Genomic DNA, 21,032 nt, shown 5'->3' with positions numbered 1-21,032 from the left:
AATCATGCCACTGAATTTTTATCCACGTCAAACTTCCATTAATAAAACTAAACAAAAATTCTTAACTCCAATAATTTCAATATATAGTTCGGAAAATTTTGAAGAGTCTAAAAAATTCAGAGACTAAATTTTATCCAGGTCAAACTTCTAGTAAAACTGAACAAAAATTTTTAAATAAAATAATCTCAATAAATAATTCAAGAAATTTTTTTATCAATTCATAAGATACATGTTAATTTATTATTAGTGTATAGAAAAGGTAGGTATATATGCAATTGGCTTATATGTATATACATGGTGGGGCTACTTTCATTAATTACTATGTACATTTATAGCTGAATATTTCTATATGGAGTGTTTGACCTGTCAAAAAAAATCTACTGGGTTTGAAAATTCAATGATAGATCACAGAAGATTTCTAATTTATTTCCCTATATAAGGGTAGCTGAGAGACAGTGTTTGATATATAATTTATGCATAATACATATATAGTACTTTTGTGAAGTAATTAATCCATTATATTATATATAGTTTTTCATTATAATTATATATTGATCGAATGATTACCATGGCTCAGACCAACATACTCTCAACATTTCTGCTCATTGGGTTGCTTGTTATGGCAACCATTGAAAAAACAGGTATACTTCTCTTCTTCCCAAGAGGTTTCTATGTTCAATATACACAGATAAATTGCAACTCAATATATGTATATATATATATATATATATATATTATATTGGCACGATGGTAATGTAGTTACGTTCGGGATATCTCCAAGAAAGTTTTGATATTTTATTACGATTTTGAAATTAGGATTCAAACAGTTTATTGCATGTATATAAAAAGACTTTTGAATCTCTTACTTTGATATTTTAAATTATTCTAAATTTTATGAAACTTTATACATGAAATGTGATATATAAAAGTAGTTTTTAAAAACAAATATGTTTACTACTATAGGATATAGTTATTTGTTCTAAGCAAATGATTATAGAAATATATATAATAGTTTGCTAATTAATGAGAATCTTTCCAAACAATTACTCTAAGTAAATGATTAATGAAAATGAATAGTTTGCTTTATAATATATTCATATGTATATTTATAGATTATATATATAAATAGGATGAGTAATTAATCAAGCAATGTATGTATATGTAGGGTACAATTATTATTACTTTCTTATTTTTGTAACATTTAATATATTAATTAAGAATAATTGAAATTATATTTACTTGGTTAATTTATTATAGATATCTAACATTAATTAATTGAATTAATTATATTGTGTTACAATTTCAGGAGCCCAAATCGGTGTTTGCTATGGAATGTTAGGCAATGACTTGCCTTCCAAGCAAGAAGTGATAGACCTCTTTAAACAAAACAACATCCAAAGAATGAGAATCTATGATCCAAACCAAGAGGCCCTCCAAGCCCTAAGAGGCACCAACATTGAGCTTATACTCGACCTTCCAAACCCTGACCTTCAAAAGATGGCTTCAAGCCAATCAGAAGCTGACACGTGGGTACAAAACAACATCCAAAACTACAACGATGTCAATATCAAATACATCGCTGTAGGAAATGAAGTCGATCCTAATGGACAAAACGCCCAATACCTTTCCCCAGCCATGCAAAACATCCAAAACTCAATCAACAAGGCTGGTTTCACAGACAGGGTCAAAGTCTCCACATCTGTCAAGTACGATTTCATCGGGGACGATTCATTTCCGCCGTCTAAAGGGTCAATCAGGTCGACCTACAAGCCACTTTTTGACCGTATTATCGAGTTTTTGAACAATAATAGAGCTCCATTGCTCGTGAATTTGTATCCTTACTTTAGTTATAGTGGTCAACCCAGTACTATCCATTTGGACTATGCTCTTTTCACAGCTTCATCTGAGGTGGTCCATGATGATGGTTCTGGACTTGGGTATCAAAATCTTTTTGATGCGATGTTAGACACAGCCTATTTCGCTTTGGAAAAGGCTGGTGGAGGATCATTGGACATTGTGGTATCAGAGAGCGGTTGGCCGACAAGTGGTGGGACAGAGACGACAGTGGATAATGCAAAGACTTATAACAATAATTTGGTTCAACATGTTAAGAATGGGACTCCAAAGAAGCAAGGAAAGGCTATTGAGACTTATATATTTGCAATGTTTGATGAGGGTAATAAGAATGGAGATGAAGTTGAAAGGCATTGGGGTCTTTTCTCTCCCAACAAGGTCCCAAAGTATGGCATGAATTTTAATTAATGAAAATTAAAAAGTTATTAATAAATTATACATAATTATTTCTTGTAATAATTTGTGAGGATACATCATATCCTTCAATATAAAAATATTTATAATTTTAGTTTTATGATGATAAAAGTGAACCAAATAGAGATTCTTATTTGGTCACATATAGGCTTCTTTATTCTTACTATAATCGAATTTATAAGAGTTATTTTAATAATAAGAAGAAGAGAATTACTATTGACATTATGAGATTTTTTATGAGTAATTTTTATGAAAGAAGTTTTTCTAATTAAATATATAATATTTAAATCTTAATTAAATAAATATCTAATGTTTTATAATATTTAATGTTTAATATTGCAATATGAGGAAATGATGTAGAATATGATTTTTTTTTTCTTTTGATAAATATGGATAATTCAAGATTTTACTTATGACCTTTTTCTAGTATAAACTTAAAAAAAAATATGTACTAGTAGATCTTTTTAAAGGGTTGTTCTGATAGATTTTTTATTGGTTTCGGTATTTAGAAAAAAAAAACAATCTAATTTTTTTTATAATTGCGTACGCTATAACTATTTAGGACTACTTGTAAATTTTTAAAAAAATTTGAATAGTTAAAATGTTGAACAATAAAGTTTGAATAGTTACTTATCATGCGTATAAGAAAGAATAATCGTACGTACAACAAAATATGTAAATCTTGTTTTGATATTATAAACTACTCGGAATTTTCTGAAAATTTGCAAGTAGTACTACTACTACAAATATCAGAATTTGCGACAATCCTAAAAATGATTTTTTTCGAGGACTATCGCTAAAAAAATTAAGCTAAAAAAATTAAGTAACTGTTTAAAACCGTCGGGAAAAATTTAGTATTCTCGACAATTTAAAATCGTAGTAAACAAAATAGGCGACGTTTTTTAATAAAATTTAATTTTTTTAATGGACCCTTATACCGTCGGGTATAAGGGTCCATTAAAAAATTGTCACCTACTTCTCGCCACATTTCCCACGTGTCCACCTGCTTTTTTTTTTTTTTTTTTTCCACATGCCCACTTATTTCTTATTACCTATTTCTTCTTCATTTCCCACACCCTAAAACGAAAATCTTAATAACTCTCCAAAACCCCACCCATATGCCTCCGCACCATCACCCTCCTCTCTCGCCGTTTTCCTCCATCTCTCGATGTCCCTTCTCGTCTCTCTCGTCCATCGATCTCCACCCACCTCTCCTCCCGTCGGTCTCCCTCTCCTCTCCGTCGCATACATTGAACCACCACCACCTCTCGTCGTGTCCCTCTCATCTCCATCTCATACGTTGGACCACCACCACCTCCCGTCCGTCTCTCTCTCTCTTTCTTTCTCTCCGAGCTCGGTATAAGTACATTTATTTATTTATATACTTTTATTTATTAGATATATATATATATGGGTGCACTCTTAATGGGTAAAATTAGAAGAAAAAAAAAATTGAGTTTTTATGCTTAATTTTTCTATCTAATTGGAAAAATCTCTCACTTTTACATCATATGGGCTGAGATTGTTCCATTGGTTGAAAAAAAAAATAAAAAAAAGTTTTTAACAAAAAAAAAAAAAAGATAAGTAAAAGTTGAGTTTCACTTAAATATTTTTATATGAACATATTTTTGATATAGTATAAAAAGAGATATTTTTTTGATTTTTTTTAATTAAGTAGTTTAACTAAGCATGGAATTTCAAATTTTTCTTTTATTATTCGTTATTAGATCAAAATTTGATGATTTAATATTTTTAAAATTAATATTTATAGTTAAATTTATTTAGTAACCATTCATAGGTAATACCCATTAAGAAATGATCATATATATATTTATTTTGTTATTGTATAAATTTAATTTATTTTAAAGTTAGTTGTTATTGTAACAAAATTAATTAGTTGTTTTATTTTAATTTAGGTAAAATTATAAAACTAATGTAGGAAAAAAATGGGGAAAGAAAAATCTGTATTTTTTTCTTTTTTTTTATATTCCGAATAAATATATTTTGAAATGATTAGTTGCCCATCAGAGCTCTAACCTAGTCTGAATAAATGTATTTTAAAATGAAGAGTCTAGGAATGGTAAAAAAATCTATTTATTCAGATTAGGTTAGAGCTCTGATGGCCAACTGATCTATGAAACATTTAGATACTTATCAAATTTCGGATTAGATCCGTCCCACCTCGCTTAATTTTTTTTTTTTCAGATCGAATCTAACCCGATCCAATTTCAATATATATATATTTAAAAAAAAAAAATTGAATCTGAATCAGTCAAAAAGTGAAATCCCTAATCTGAGTCTCTATCTCGAAGAGTCGAAGGTTCCATCTCAAACTTCCCATTGTGAGACGAATCCATAATCTGAGTCTCGATCTCGACAACTCTCTCTAACTAATGGTATGATAATGAATCACTTTTGGGTTTCAATCTAAATTATGTTATATATTCGTGGAAGACCACAAAGAGTAGGGGTGTTCATAAAATAGCCGATCCAATCCAATCCGCACGATCCAATCCAATCCAATCCGCAAAGTGCGGATATCTGCACTGTGCGGATTGGATTGGATTGGAAAATTCAAAATCCGCACTTTGACATATAAAAGTAACCGATCCAATCCAATCCACACATATTTATAACAAAATTAAAAAATTATATATACAAATAACATTTTAATATAAAGAAAATAGTAATTTAAAAGTCTAATACATATAATACAATTATATTGCAAAATTTAATATATAAAATGTATATTTTATTCTTATATATTTTTCTCTACATACAATTTAAAATAAAATTAAATATTTTATATATATACAATTTTTTTTCTTCCTTTGAATTTGTTATTTGTTATTTTATTTATTTAATGTGTTGTTGGAGACATAAAATAATTATAATTTGTTTTATTTTGTTGATAGTTTGTAAAAAAAAAAAAATTCATAAATATTAAATAATTTAATATTAAAAAGTAACCAATCCAAAGTAATCGATCCAATCCGCACTTTTGCGGATTGGATTGGATTGGATTTGAGTTATTGTGCGGATTGGATTAGATCCAAAAAACAAAATCCGCACTTAGTGCGGATTGGATGTTGTTTGACCAAAAAAGTGTGGATTCACTACTACAATATGGGCCTTTAGCTTCCCTTTTTTTAACCCATTTTATAAAAAGGGAAGCTAAAGGGTGTGAGAACACCCACCAGATTCGAAATTGACATTTAGAGGCGGTTTTTTGGTAAAAACCGTAGGTATATATATTAGTAAACCCTATCCCGTCGGTTGGAAATTGGGATTTTTTAAGGGTTGTGGGAGACCCTATCTTAGTCGGTTCCTAGCAAAGAACCGACGGCATAGGTGCACACTTTATTGACACGTGTGCACCTATGCCGTCGGTTCTTTGCTAGGAACCGACGGCATAGGGTCTTGCAGAGTATAACCTCTGCATCGTCTTCTTCTTCCTCACTTCTTCTTCTCCAGCATATACCCAGCCACTTCTACAGCAGAGAAAACCCACGAAAACCCTCGCCAACCACCTCTAAAAACCCACATATCTCACTCATTTCTTCACCATTTCACCTCATTTTTGTCTTAAAAGTTTCTATTTTCAATATCTAATCCCATACACTAAAAAAGTTTTGTTTTTTCACCCATTTACACTGTACCCGAACCTATTTTAAAAAAAAGTGGTGGTTTAACTCCGACCACCGCTTTTAGCGGAGAAATCGTTCAATCTCAACGTTCATTAAGGTATAAATATGATTTCTGTTCATTTTATTAATGTACATTGGTATTATTTCATTTTTGTAAATTTTTTTTAGGATTTTTTCATTTTATTGATATTATATTGTGTGTGCTATAGGTGGCCGGATTTTTGGTCGCAATTTGTCGCCGGATTGCGTTTATAAGGTAAATATTTATTTACTTGATATATAATATATATGTGTATATTTTGTATTTTATTATTGAATATGTGTTTATATATATGTTGTGTGTATATATATTGTGTATATACTATTTGTGTATTTTGTGTATTTGTATTGTATATATATTTGTTGTGAATGAGAATGAGAGGTAGTAGGAATTTAATTAGTTTAGAGTTAAAGTTTTTAAAATAATGGTAGTGTGATATTTAGTTGATTATACATGTATATATATGTATATGTTATTTTTAAAAAAAATTATGGAAATTAGTAACTAGTAACTTGCTACTTTGTTTAATAACTAGTAAGTAATTTAATAATTAAAATTTTAATTTGGTTGTATATTGCATTATGTTATAGGTTGTGTGCTAATATTTGAGAGTCGATCGACATATTTCGGTGTTGAGAGTCAATGTATGCTTAGTTGAGTTTGAATATCTTAAATATTCATCCGTAGTGAAGTAGGTTCTGCGAATACATGTACTGCGGTCGGATTGGTGGATAAATTTTGTATTGTTTATGTTAGTTTCTTTGTTCTGTATTGTTATATTTGTTACGTTTGTTACTTTAGGCACTTTTAAAAATTTTGGGAACGTCCAATTACGGTAGTTATGCTTTGCCAAAATTTCGGTAGAATTTGGATCAAATTTCGGTAGAATTTAGTGTTATTAGTAGCATGATATTCAATTTTGTTTGTTAATGGTGTAGATATGGCCAACTCGAGTTCGGGATCTGATTCAGACCCAGAGGCAGAGTGTCCAACCACAATACCTACACGAGGGCCGACGCAAATGAATGAAATATCCAAACTAATGGATCAGGGCAAAAGAGTGGCCCTCGAAGTTAATGATAAAGGTCAATACTGTGGAAAAAGCTACGCGAAGCTCGTATCCACTACGGGAGTCGGATGTCGGCGGACAATAGGGTTGGCTTATAAAAATTGGAAAGAAGTCAACCAGACTCTGAAAAATCAAGTTTGGAAAGACATTCAGGTAAGCTATTATTTGTTAGAATTTTGATTTGTTTTTCTATTACTCCAAATGTTGACTCTAACCGTGTTTGTTTTCCTTCAAAATAGACGGGGTTCATTGTGCCGGACACCTTCAAACATGATTGTCTCATCCTAGCTGGGAAGTTAATGAAAGACTTCAAGAATAGGATGACAAAAGACATCATAATGCCAGCGTTGAAAGAGAATGATGCGGGACGACCGGCACAAGTCCCCGAAAAGCACCGGAGATCGACGCCGCCGATTGGTGCAAATTTGTTGAAAGTAGACTAACTCCTGAATTTCCGGTACGCTAATTATATTAACACTAAGATAAACTCTTAAATACAAGTACATGTATCTAATGTATTTTTTTGGCATTGTAGGAATTGAGTAAGGTGCAACGTGAACGTTCCTCAAAAATTCAATCCAGACATCGAAGTGGTCGGAGTGGGATGGTGAACGTACGGGAAGCTGTGGTAAGTAATACTAAAAATTTAATGTGCTATAATGTGCTATACAATTTAATTGGTACTCATTTCATTGTTATAACGTTATGTAGAAAAAGGACCTCGAAGTTGCGAGATCCTCCCCGCCACCGTGTTTGGATTAAATCTCGCACCAAGAGTAGAAAACTTGTCACTGATTACGACAAGGAAATTGCCGAGAAGATAGTAAGTATATATTAATTCATATACTAATTGCTTGAATATATAATTCAATTAGAGTTAGTGTATATAATTCATATACTAATTGCTTGAATATATGCGTGCATTAGGCTCAATTAGAGGAGAAGCTTAGTCAGGGACAAATTCAGGTCCAGGGCCAAAACGATATCCTCACGCAGGCGCTCGGGACACCGAGCATCCCGGACGTGTCGTGGCCGGGTATGCTATTACTTCAAATGTTATTTATTTAGTTACACAAATGAAATCGTTGCTAATTTGCATTTTATGATTTGTAGGTTCCTGACCAGGGCATCTCCACTGTTCGGCGGAAGAAAAGGGAAGTGTACCGATGTTGTGGCTCGGCAAGCGAAGGAGATTGAACAATTAAAAGCCGAAGTCCAATCCCTTAAGCGACGGAGAGGAACGCTGCCGAACAAGAGGAAGAAGGAGAGGTGGCTGGTGAGGCGTATGTTCCACAACCATACGCTCCTCAGGATGAGGTACAACCACAAATTTATGCTGAGGAGTTCATTTCCCTCAACGACCAAGGTATCCTATACAATTTTGATGACCAAGCGGCCCTTACTCAGCAAGTACATCTCTGCTCTGACAACATCGACAATATTGTGGCCCGAGGGTATTTGTACGAGCATGTGGGTGTGATCAAAGTTCACTGCCAGGATTACGATGATTCACATGCTCGGATCATGGTTACGGAAATCCTGCAAGAGGACGCTGAAATCCCAGTCCCACTTGAAGAGTTCAGATATGTTAGGGACGTGTACCAGATGTTCCTTCCTTGGCCTAAACACTTAATTTTAACAACCGAGGTAACTTCTCAACTGAAATTAATTATTAATGATTAGTGGAGTTTGAATATCTTAAATATTCATCCGTAGTGAAGTAGGTTCTGCGAATATATGTCTTTGCGGTGGGATGGATGAACAAACTATCCGTTGTATATGTGTTATTTGTCGTTATACGACCATGTTCTAAATTTTTGGGATCATTCAATTACAACCGTTATGCTGCCGAAATTTCGGTAGAAATTAGATAAAATTTGATATATATATATTATGTTCTGTTTTGTTTAGGGTCCACTCGCTCAACCGCCCTCAAGACGTGATGCGTCAAAGGGGAAAGCTCCGATGCTTTCTCCAGAAAGCCGTGGTGCACGGGAAGATGAGTTGTTCACGGAAGAGAAGATGGCGTTGATCCCTAATTCGCTGAAATGGATGATTCATGAATTCCTAAGGCTCAAAGATAAACGTGATATAATCACAATTTCTGTCCCCCGAGGATTCATTGCACCGCGTACCCGGATCATTTTATGCGGAGAGGATTTGCGACGGGTTGCTACGTGTAACTACATCGGCAACCAGGGAATGCTGTTTGGAATGATGTATACTCTTCTTTAATCTAATTAACCTTATATCAAATTATAGTTAAATTATTATAAGGCACTAACACTTTTTTTTGGCGAGGCACATATGGGAGAGCATCAACGGTTCGAGAAAAATTTTCAAGTTTTACGACCCGAGCTTCTCACGGTGCATGGGATCGGCGATGAAGAACGAGTCGATCTTTTGACGATGCGGCAAGACGATTGGCTAATTGGTTATCATTAATGAACGGCAACCACCAAATGTTCTTTATTCCTTGGAATATCGGGTAAACTTTATTAAATTCTTTAGTGCTAATTGTTCATTTCTATATTATGTCTTCAAATTATTTTTATACTATCTTACTTATATTCCAATATAATTTTCTAGGATGCATTGGACGCTAGTGGTGGTTGCGCCAAAGAAAATTATCCATTTAAACCCTCTAAAAGGCCGCCCAATTCCGAAGAAATAGAACAAATGATCGGAAGGTAATTATTTAATGACTTCTTATGTAACGAATTTAAATTAACTAACGAATTGAAATGCTAATATAATTTTTCCAAACAGGGCATTCATGTATATAGGGGACGCACATCAGTATCTTGGCCCGTGGCAAGGAATTGCACAAGCAACCGTCCAAGACAACCTAAAAGCCAAGAATGCGGTTTTTATGTTTTGAAATATATGACTGACATCGTCGCACGTGCCAACCCCAACCGTTACATAGAAGATCAAAAAGCTGTAAGTTTTAATTATTGATCATAGTATATAAATTTTATAATAACAAATATATAATATACATATACATAAACTAATATAAATTTTTAATTTTTTTAACGAGTTTGGGGGTAAGAAGCAATACGATCCAAAAACAGAAATTTTACCACTACAGCGAAAGTGGATCGAACAATTGATGGCGGTGATTCACGGTGACGATTGAGGTTCAAAGGTCGAAGAATTTTTCTTCATTATGTAATTTTTATAGATTAACTTGTAATTAGATTTATTAACTTATTAATATTTTTAACTAATTTTACATGTTTGTGTAATATTTAATTATTTTTATGAAATCAAATTATGTTTTTACCCAAATTTAATTACTATTATAATTAAATTAAATAAATATGTAATTTAAAATTTAAATAAATATGTAATTTAAATTAAATAAATATGTATATAAATTAATAAATATAAAATTAAAATAATATAATTAAATTAAAAAAAAAATCGAAAAACTGAAATTCGCGAGACCCTTTACCGTCGGTTGCTACGCCCCCTATGGCGTCGGTTTTTTGATAGGAACCGACGCCATAGGGACCCCTATGGCGTCGGTTCCTAGCTAAGAACCGACGCCATAGGGGTATATATGGCGTCGGTTCAAATAAACCCTTTAGCGTCGCCCTGATAGGCGTCGGTAGCGAATTTCGCGAAAACCGACGCCTAAAGGGCTTAAAAACCGCCTCTAAAGGGTGTTTTTGTAGTAGTGATTAGATCGGATGAACAACCCTAACAAAGAGATTCAATTGGATTGTTTGAGCATGTTGGGTTATTTTATTTTTCTAAAAACAGAATGTTGAGCATATGTTGGGTTATAGTTTTTGATCCCATCATCATTATTTCTGTGTTAATTTAGTGTTTTTTGGGTTTGGGATTTTGACGAAATTGTAGTTTTAAATCAAATGAGTGATGAACTTTGTGTGTTTAGATCAAAGAATATATTTTCATTACTTTATCACACTCCCAATAAATAAATTAAAATAGTTCAATCTTTAAATTATAGAAAAAAATTATAAATTTGAGCTTCCAACAAGTGAGATAAACTTTAACTATTTTACATATTTTTTTAGCTCAATAAATAATGTTAAGCTAAATATAGCGATAACTATTCATTGAGCTAACATATTTTAATATTATTTTTTAACTTTTCTATATATGTAATATTTTATGAATTATTTATATAAAGTGAATAAAATATATTAAAAATATAATATTTAAATGATATAGAAAAAATATAGAGAAACTAATGTATAGTATAATGTAAAAATTTGAGATAAAATTAATATTTTAAAAAATAAAGTAGAGAAACCGATGAGATGAGAGTGTTCTAAGATTTTCTTTTGAAAGAGAGAGACCTAATAAGGAGTCAAGAGAGAAAAATAGTAAAGCCGCCTACTAAGCTACAAGATTAGTTGTATTGATCATTTTCAATTTAGTTTTGGTCATTTTCTAAAACCTAACATTAAATAGTTTAGTTTCAATTAAATTGTTTTTTGATAGATACTATTTTGGATTATGTATTATGTAGAAATTATTGATTAGATTTTTTATTTTGTTAAATGATAATTTAAACTTATATTATTCAAAATTATAAAATAATACCTAAGTTGATTTTTTGTTAAAATAAAACTTAATAAATAACTTGACTTATGTGTTATGACTAAACGAATTACATATTTTACATGTATACATAATATAAACTAGCTTCAAGTTGGTTATATCAAAAATAAATATTAATAAAAAATGAGCTTGAAATATTATTTTGTATCATTTTAGTAATTATATGGTCTAATTTATAATTTAACAAAATAGAGGGTCGATCAAATATATTGCTTTTGCAAATCACATGATCAAAAATAATGTTTACCCAATTATTCTCCTATCTTCCAATGCTATCAACACGCATAAAATATGTGCATATATATAAATTATAAGGAAATTTACATAAAATATTGTTCTTGGTAAAAAAATTTACTTTTATATTTAAATATATATTTTTTATATTTTTACAATGTTCTATAAAAATAATAAGAAAATAACATCTAAATAATATCAAAATAATATATATATAAAATTAACAATAAAATAATAAGAATACAACATAAAAATAACATGAAAACTATAAAAAAAAAATATATATTTAAAATTTCGTATATATTTTTTTATAATTTTTTTTATTATTTTTGTGTATTTATAAAATAATCCCTAAATTATGCACACAAGCTTACGTATAATTTATGTATCAAATTAATGGTATGTTTACTAATAAGTAATGGGAATCAATGGTAAGGTAATCATTCCCTTTCATTTGTTTACTTACATTATTAAAATTAGAAAATGAATGCTATTAAGGGTAATAAATTTTAATTATTTTTATATTTCTTAATATTAAATATATAACGACAATTTTATCCTTTAAAATATATCTTACAAAATAATTACCATATAATATAGTTTAACTCAAAAGGGTAATTTAATCAATTTAAGCATTCCGTTTACGTGTCCTAATAAAATAAACAAGATAAATCACAACTATTATATTTCCAAAAAAAATTTGTAAACAACATATTACAAATATTGATTCTGATTATTTTTTATTTATTCCGTCACATTTCTCCATTAATTTATTCTGATTCTGAATACTGTATAGTAAACGTGTTATAAATGCCTAGTATGATTTGTGTGTATAAGTACACACAATATGTGGGTTTATAGTTTATGTATGTATTTCATCACTTTTTGTTTTTCAATTCTCAATTAGTAAAAACAAATCAAATGTTTTGGCTATCTTGACCTGATCATATCATATTAATTTGAAAAATTGTGGTAAAAATTCTCTAAAAGTTCACTTTAATACAAATAAGTCATTAATTTTAAAAAATAACGATTATAGTCTTCAAGCTCAACATTCTTGTAAGTTTATTGGTCCTTATTTTAACAGATTCGTTAGTTACTCTAAAAATGCTATGTGTTAATATTAAATTGCAGTGAACGTCTCCAAAAAGTTTACTTTGATACAGATAAGTCCTCAATCTTTAAAAATTATAATTATCTTGAGCTTGGGGCTATTACCACAATTTTTTGAGATTGAAGATCTATCTGCATCAAAGTGAACTTTTTAAAGACTTATCCCTAATTTAGTATCAACATGTGATACTTTTTGAGCAACTAATATGTCTGTTAAATGAGGACTAACAGACTTACAAGAATGTCGAGTTTGGAGACTATTATTGCTATTTTTTGAGGTTGGGGATTTATTTACATCAAAGTGATATTTTTGGAACTTTCACCTCAATTTTCTTATCAATATATATATAAGGTATAATGGTTTGTATGTGTGTGATTATTTCAAGATAAATGATATTGGGTAAGTCTACAGTACAACTTAAAAAAAAAGTGTTTCGGTAGATTTTTTATCTGTTTTGGCATATAGAGGAACTTTTAGTCAATTTTTTTCATGATCGCATACGTTATAGTTATTTAAGACCACTTGAAAATTTTTAAAAAATTTCGAGTAGTTTATAATGCTGAAAATAAGATTTACATATTTTGTTACACATACGAATATTTTTTTCTTATACGTGTGGCAAGTAATTTATTAAACCTAATTTTCAGCATTGTAAACTATTTTGAATTTTATAAAAATTTACAAGTGATTCTAAATAGCTACAACGTACGTAATCATAAAAAAAATTAGGTTAATTTTTTTTTTTTTTGATAACAAAATAGATAGATAGCCTATCAGAATAACCCTTTTATTAGGTAATGAAGAAATATACTATTCGGTGATAGTAAATTAGATGAATACTATATTATTAATTGCCATGGTTTTGAGTTTGAATTGGGTAATTAATAATTTTTAGTTTTTCCTTTATATCATTAATTAATTTTTAAGAAAGTTAGGTATATTGCTTATATATGCATATATAATATATATATATATAGTTTTGAATAGAAATATTTATTCCATTATATATAGTTTTTTCTCAATATAATATACATATTTTGATTGATCATCACCATGGCTCAGCTGACCAGTATTGCTTCCATACTATCAACCTCTCTATTCATTGGGCTTCTTGTTGTGGCAACCATTGACAAAATAGGTATTTTGGTTCTATTGCCATAACAATTTTTATTTTTATTTTTAACAAGGCCATGACAAATTTTCAGAAACAAAATAACTTTAGATTGATTTTTTATTTTTTTTTTAGTTTTTTTTTTTAAATATTGATTTTTCGATCATTTGAAACTACTGTTTCGGTACCTAGAGTTTTCTTTTTCTTCATTTCGGCCACCCAAATCTTCCCTAGCTCCGACTCACTCTCTTCATTCTACCACACTATCCATCATGCATAATACGAAATCTTGTTTTCTCCATCAAAAAGTTGTTAGTGATTGTTTCGATTCGTTATTTGTAGATACTTTTAGTATATTTGGTATACAGATAATAAGTTATAATTTAATTTTTAGGTAATTATAATTTTTTTTTTTAAAAAAAAATTTATATATTTTTATATTCACAGATTTTGTTTTACATCTTACGGTGTTCTATAAAAACAACAAGAAAACTATATAAAGATAACAGAAAAATAATATTTAATCAACAATTAAATATAGCATACAAATAATAAAAATAAAAAATAAATTATAACAAGAATATAACATAAAAATATATTAAAAGACTATATTTTTATAAATAAAATTATAAAAATTGTAAAAATGTTTAAAATTCCGTACAACCGTAATTTTATAATTTTTTTTTGTTGTTTTTTATGTATTTGTGAAGTAATCCATTAATTTTTTTTTTGTTTACATGACAGTTGTACAGAGTTGACTTTGAGAGTTTTTGGTTCTTAGAAAAAAAATTAGTTGACCCTTGTTATATGTTATTTTTTGAAAATTACCAAACGATTTTGTGTATTTTTTTAAAAGGAATTCTTTTGGATCGACAGAGATTAATCAAATTTTTTTAAGCAAATTTTAATAATTTATGATTTTAAAATTATAATTCAAATAATTTATTGCACGCATATTTATTTCAATATTATTATTTGTGTGCATAAAATATTGTTTGAATTCTTATTTCGACATTATTTATTATCTCGAATTTTATAAAAAAGAAAAATGTGAAAGGTCTTCTGTAATCTATGTAGCTAAGTAATATCACTACTATAGTTATTTATCCTTAGAAAAATCTCTCTCTACAGTCAAACAGGCTGCATTCATGCCATTGTTGTCCTAAAAAAATCACATGAATGATTTTAGAATTTTTCTGTTATTATTACACCTTTGTTTTACCAATAAAAAAATAATTTTGTATATAGGTTTCTCATTAGGGTTTGTTTAAAAATTATTGTGTAATTACTAAATTTTGTATATAGGTTTACAGTATATGTTAAAACATAATGTGTGTTTAGATATGGATTGGCAATTAGGGCTGCACATGAAAGCCAAAAACCTGACCCACCCAGTGCACCTGTCCATCTCGAACTTGGTGCACCTGAAAGCCCGAAAAAAATTATTTGAAAAAAACCGGGTTCAAATGTTACCCATATGAAGTTCGGAGAGGTATTACTAAGCAATTTTTTTTATTCTGAGTTTCGAGTATCACCCAGACCCTGTACAATATACTTATTTTTTAAGGCTAATTAGGATTCTTACCCCCTAAATTTTAACATGTTCCAAATCATGCCCCCTCAACTTTTTTGGACGTTAAAAATTCTCCCTGAACTATTGAGATTGTTAGATTCAAGGACTTTTATTTAATTTCATTCAATTTTACTATTTTAGTTATTATATATGTACTAAACCATGCTCCTCAAACTTTGATATCTACTAAATCATGTCTCTCGAACTTTGACATATATTAAATCATGCTCCCTAAATTTTTATCCTTGTTAGACTTTTTTTTTTACTAAAATTAGATAAAAGTTTTTAAATCCAACAGTTTCAATAGTTCAGAGGGCATTTTTAACGACCTTAAAAGTTCAAGGGGCATGATTTGGTACATGTCAAAGTTCGGGGGATAAAAATTCTAATCAACTTTTTTTTTTAATATTATATATAATAGACTAAAATTTAGCTTAAAGCCTAACCTAAACTACACAACCGCAATAACCCCTTTATCTTCTTCTTCTTTCTTCGTGCCCACCCAAGCCCCATCGCGCTCACTACGTACCCATCTTTCGCTTCTCTTATTGTTCTTTGCACATAATATATATATTTTTGACTTAGAAATTTAGACAAAATTTCTTTGCCACACATGCTCGCTAGATTAACGAGAATGAATTGTAAGTTAAGTATAAATAGAGAGACACAATAATTTATAGTAGTCTACTCCTTATATCGCGACAGTAATGGAGCTACGTCTACTTTTTATTCTTATGAGATGGATTACAAAAAAATAGCTAAGTCTGGATGCTCTAATTTCTAGAGAAAGATGTTCTGACCTTATGGCTACTATTCTGGATATAAAAAAATGAACTAGAGGAGCTCTCCTTTTATAGGTGATGGATGTCCTATTAAATGTAAATAAAATAATCCAAAAATTATGAAAAATACATTTATGCTATTTTTTTACCGTAGATGATGATCTAACAATAAAAATTAACTTCAGAAGGTACAATTATTATCACTTCTTATTTTTGTAACATTTAATATATCAATTAAGAATAACTACTATTATTTACTTGGTTAATTTATTATAGAATATAATATTAATTAATTGAATTACATTATATTGTATTACAATTTCAGGAGCCCAAATTGGTGTTTGCTATGGAATGTTAGGCAATGACTTACCTTCTAAGCAAGAAGTGATAGATCTTTATAAACAAAACAACATCCAAAGAATGAGAATCTATGATCCAAACCAAGAGGCCCTCCAAGCCCTAAGAGGCACAGACATTGAGCTCATACTTGACCTTCCAAAGTCCGACCTTCAAAAGATGGCCTCAGGCCAATCAGAAGCTGACACGTGGGTACAAAACAACGTCCAAAGCTACAACGATGTCAATATCAAATACATCGCTGTTGGAAATGAAGTCAAACCTGATGAACAAGAAGCCCAATACCTCGTCCCAGCCATGCAAAACATCCAAAACTCAATCAACCAAGCAGGTCTCGCAGATAGAATCAAAGTCTCCACATCTGTCGAGACTGGCTTTTTAGACGACGAATCATATCCGCCATCTAAAGGGTCGATCAGGTCAACCTACAAATCTCTTTTCGACTCAATTATTGAGTTTTTGAACAACAATAGAGCTCCATTGCTCGTGAATTTGTATCCTTATTTTAGTTATAGCAGCCAACCCGATAATATTCGTTTGGACTATGCTCTATTCACAGCTTCGTCTGAGGTGGTTCATGATGATGGTTCTGGACTCGGGTATCAGAATCTTTTCGATGCAATATTGGACACAGTCTATTCAGCTTTGGAGAAGGCTAGTGGAGGATCTTTGGAGGTTGTGGTATCAGAGAGCGGTTGGCCGACAAGTGGTGGGACAGAGACGACAGTGGATAATGCAAAGACTTATAACAATAATTTGGTTCAACATGTTAAGAATGGGACACCAAAGAAGCAAGGAAAGGCTATTGAGACTTATATATTTGCTATGTTTGATGAGGGTAATAAGGAAGGAGCAGAAGTTGAAAGGCATTGGGGTATTTTTTCTCCAAATAAGGTCCCAAAGTATGAAATGAATTTCAATTAGAGTTAAAAAAAATTACTTGAATATATATACATTATATATGTGTGAGGATAAATAATAAATATCCCTTCAAATAAAAACATTTCATAATTTCAGTTTTATTATGACAGTGAACCAAATAGATTATTATTTGGTCACATTAAATTATGTACGTAATTAAATTTACAAGATTGTTATTATAATCAATAAGAGATTTACTCATTATATTATATGAATATTTTTTTTTTATTAATTCTCATTAAATCAACAAACACAAATACTAAAAACAAGCTGAGGAATAAAAAAAAATAGAAGACTATTCACCACATCAATTATATACTTTTATCTTGTGATAAAATTCCAATACAACAAAATCTAGCCTTAATATAATATTTTAAAAATCTGAAATAAATGTTTAATATTTTATAAATTCTTTATTTGTTTATTATTTTTTTTTTAAATTAATCAATACAATATCAATTGCTCATAGGTTTGATAGCTGGTATCATTAATTTCACTAAATAACAAGTAATACCTTGTATTTGCAGTCCTCCTCTTTGTAGGTGGAGGTGTCAAATTGATTTCATTTCTTTCATAACATGTTAGTCTATGCTTTATGTGACAGTTAATATGGTTAGTCTTTAGTTAGTTAAGTTAGTTATAAGTTTCATAACTAAACCATGTACTTATCTTATAGAACCGGTTCTATACATCTATAAATAGACTCGAGTTCTCTCAAAATTTGAAACTAAGCCTTATAAATACAATTGATAAATATTCAATAGCAATAATTAAGAGTAAATTCATAGACTTGTCATAAGTGTTCTTGTTTGTGTTGAAAGCTTGTGTTGACCGAGGTTTTCGGCAACTAATAAAATATGAATATAATAATGAGCTGTAAGAAAGCGAGATGAAGACTTTTTACGTGGTTGGGGCGTTAATGAGCCTTAGTCCACGAGCCACTGATATTTATGGATGTTTTTAATACAGATTCTACACTTGGGAGAATGTTTCTCTCTTTAATACCAAGAATGTTCTTGGTGAGTTTTTTCTCTGTTTGCTCTTAAGCAGCCAAGATTCTCCGACCCCATTAAATGAGCTTTGAGGGGGTATTTATAGTGTTTTAGTGGGGCAATCCCTAGAATTGTTCTTACACATGTATCTGTAAGTCTCCATAAAGTTGGGCATTTCCGATGAATATACCATGGGTGATGCATGGTCAAATCCCTAGATGCTGTAGGGTTTTTATGGAGAATGTCCTTTTTGTCTTATGATTGACGTGACTCTTCGCAGAGTAGCCGTCGCTAGACTTAAATGATCATTACTGTAGCGCTGCTGTTTGGGGGTTGTGCCGTCAGACTTTATTGCGTGTTACAGTCCCAACACGCTTCCTCCCATGCGGCATTAAATGCGACTCGACTTCTCGAGAGAGACCTGACACGTCCCGGAGTGCCTTTAAGCTATGCTCGCTTCCGGGAGTACCTTGTACTCCGGGTGCATCTTCCGGGACCCATGCGAATAACGCTTCCTGGTGTCATACAAAGACTTAGCAGTTCTTCTCAAGTAATTTGATCCACGTGTCCCTTCCTGACTGGTCCACGTATATTGGGCGATTTTAGGAGCAACATTTACCCCCCAAGCCTTGTTTACTTAGTAAAAATAAACCAAGGCTTGCTCGAGTGTCTCCAGTTGACCCCTTGTTTCCCCAGCTCGAGTCTCGAGCGCGTGGGGGCACATTAAATGATGTTATTTAATGCGACAATACGCTTGTTCGTAGGAATATTTCCAGCCGCCTCCTCGGTCTTATGATACGACTTGGGGCGCGTGAAGGTGTGTCTAATAATGGCATTAAATGCAGTGATTCACTTTTGCAGAGGTCGATTCGTTTCACGCCCCATGATTGATGCGGCGCATTGATGGTGTCAGGCGGATACTCAAACGTTTGCACCGCCTTAATGGTAGATTGATCTAGCCCGTTGATCTTTTGGGAATTCGAATCGTGCGTTTCCCCTGCCGTACGATTGGTAGGTGAAGACGCCTGTTCCTCATGCATTTTTGCCTATAAAAGCCACCACCTTTCCTTCATTTCGGTTACTTTCCATTCCTTACCATCTTTGCTCGAATTTCTCAGAGAGAAAAATTCCTCAAAGTAGCACAAACCGTCTTAACACTTAAACACTTTCTGTAATCTTCCCGTGTTCGATTTCGCCAGTGCTTCTCAACTCTCGCTCAACCATACCCAGTACCCCCAGTTCAACAATCAACTGTAAGTTTTCGCACCTTTAGATACTAAAATGCTTACATTTATGTCGTTTGTTTTCTGGGTTCGTACTTAGAGATTCCTGAAGTGTGAGTGTCTGAGTTCTTTGAGTTCTGCTTTTACGTTTTACTGTATTAGTTGTAGGCGTACAGTTTTGTTTAAAGAAGGCCGTGTATCCTTCGTTTAGCAATTGCTTAGGTCATAGGAAGACTTTTCTTTTCCTTTTTGCAAAACCACTTTTACTGCGACTTTACTGCACCCGACACTTGTTCAGGGATTCTCTTTCGAGTTTCCCAGGTGACACGTGTCCGGAGGGGGCCTCTTTCCAGCGGTTAGGGGACCCCCACTCCCTTTTTCTCGGTTTAGGGTTTGATATGGGGCCTAACTGCTGGGTTTTTTCTTTTCGTTTTTCTCAGAGCATAACATGTCTGCTTCTGGCTCGAAGTCTTCGAAGAAGAAGGGGAAGAATATTGCCACCCTGGAGGAGGTTTCTCTGGGACCTGTTGCCCAGGAAGGGTACAAGTCCCGTGCCACTGGCCGGGGAGGCGGCCGAGCTTCGATCGACCCTGACCTGCCCTCACCAGCTGGAGAACATCATTAACGTAGCTGGAATCAAACCCTCTACTTCAGGGACCTTCCACCGGCCTCCCCGTGACTCGGAGACGCCCAACTTCAACTATGATGGCTTCGGGGCCTGGAGTCAGACCCATCTGATGGCCGGTGCAATGCTCCCGCTCCAGGATTATTTTGTTAATTTTCTTGTATTTGTCGGCCTTGCGCCATACCAACTTATTCCTCAAGCTTACCGCCTGCTCTCAGGCTTATTTATTTTTTACGCCGCACGCGGCTGGGGGTCTCCCAGCCCGGCGGAGATTTTATATTTTTACGAACTTGTATCCGTCCCCAAGAAAGGGGACAAATTTAAGGACGGTTTTTATGGGTTCGGATCCACCCCCGCTAACGAAGGGAAGGTTCCGTATAACCGTACTCACGTTAAGGAGTACCGCCACCGATTTTTCTTCTCCTCCGGTTTTAGGGCCGTGGACCATCCGGAGCTTCTCACGGAGTGGGTGCGGAT

At 32.0% G+C, this 21,032-nt stretch overlaps 2 protein-coding genes and 1 long non-coding RNA gene across 5 annotated transcripts; all 3 read left to right on the top strand.

The window, feature by feature from the left end:
• Nucleotides 1–472: 472 nt before the first annotated feature.
• On the top strand, nucleotides 473–17,924 carry LOC115710104 (glucan endo-1,3-beta-glucosidase, basic isoform). Of its 3 annotated transcripts, none has more exons than XM_030638439.2 (2): nucleotides 473–641; nucleotides 1,307–2,498. In XM_030638439.2, the coding sequence occupies exons 1-2, from the start codon at nucleotides 560–562 to the stop codon at nucleotides 2,260–2,262; spliced, it is 1,038 nt and encodes a 345-aa protein (XP_030494299.2). In that variant the 5' UTR covers nucleotides 473–559; the 3' UTR covers nucleotides 2,263–2,498. The 3 variants fall into 3 exon arrangements, with proteins under 3 accessions (XP_030494299.2, XP_060967499.1, XP_030494296.2); XM_061111516.1 differs by lacking the exon at nucleotides 1,307–2,498 and adding an exon at nucleotides 16,763–17,924 and having other exon boundaries at nucleotides 486–641; XM_030638436.2 differs by lacking the exons at nucleotides 473–641; nucleotides 1,307–2,498 and adding exons at nucleotides 13,953–14,109; nucleotides 16,763–17,924.
• LOC133035402 (uncharacterized) lies at nucleotides 5,614–7,074 on the top strand. Its single transcript, XR_009686630.1, has 3 exons — nucleotides 5,614–6,012; nucleotides 6,125–6,171; nucleotides 6,894–7,074. It is a non-coding gene; the product is annotated as an uncharacterized LOC133035402 (long non-coding RNA).
• Nucleotides 8,266–13,116, top strand: LOC133035508 (uncharacterized). Its single transcript, XM_061111340.1, has 3 exons — nucleotides 8,266–8,671; nucleotides 8,936–9,203; nucleotides 12,992–13,116. The coding sequence occupies exons 1-3, from the start codon at nucleotides 8,549–8,551 to the stop codon at nucleotides 13,114–13,116; spliced, it is 516 nt and encodes a 171-aa protein (XP_060967323.1). The 5' UTR covers nucleotides 8,266–8,548.
• Nucleotides 17,925–21,032: the final 3,108 nt, after the last annotated feature.

Source organism: Cannabis sativa, chromosome 3 (assembly GCF_029168945.1).
Source record: "Cannabis sativa cultivar Pink pepper isolate KNU-18-1 chromosome 3, ASM2916894v1, whole genome shotgun sequence".
NCBI classification, from domain to species: Eukaryota; Viridiplantae; Streptophyta; class Magnoliopsida; order Rosales; family Cannabaceae; genus Cannabis; species Cannabis sativa.
The sequence above is the reverse complement of the archived record's forward strand: the minus strand, read 5'-3'. Positions and strand labels throughout refer to the sequence as shown.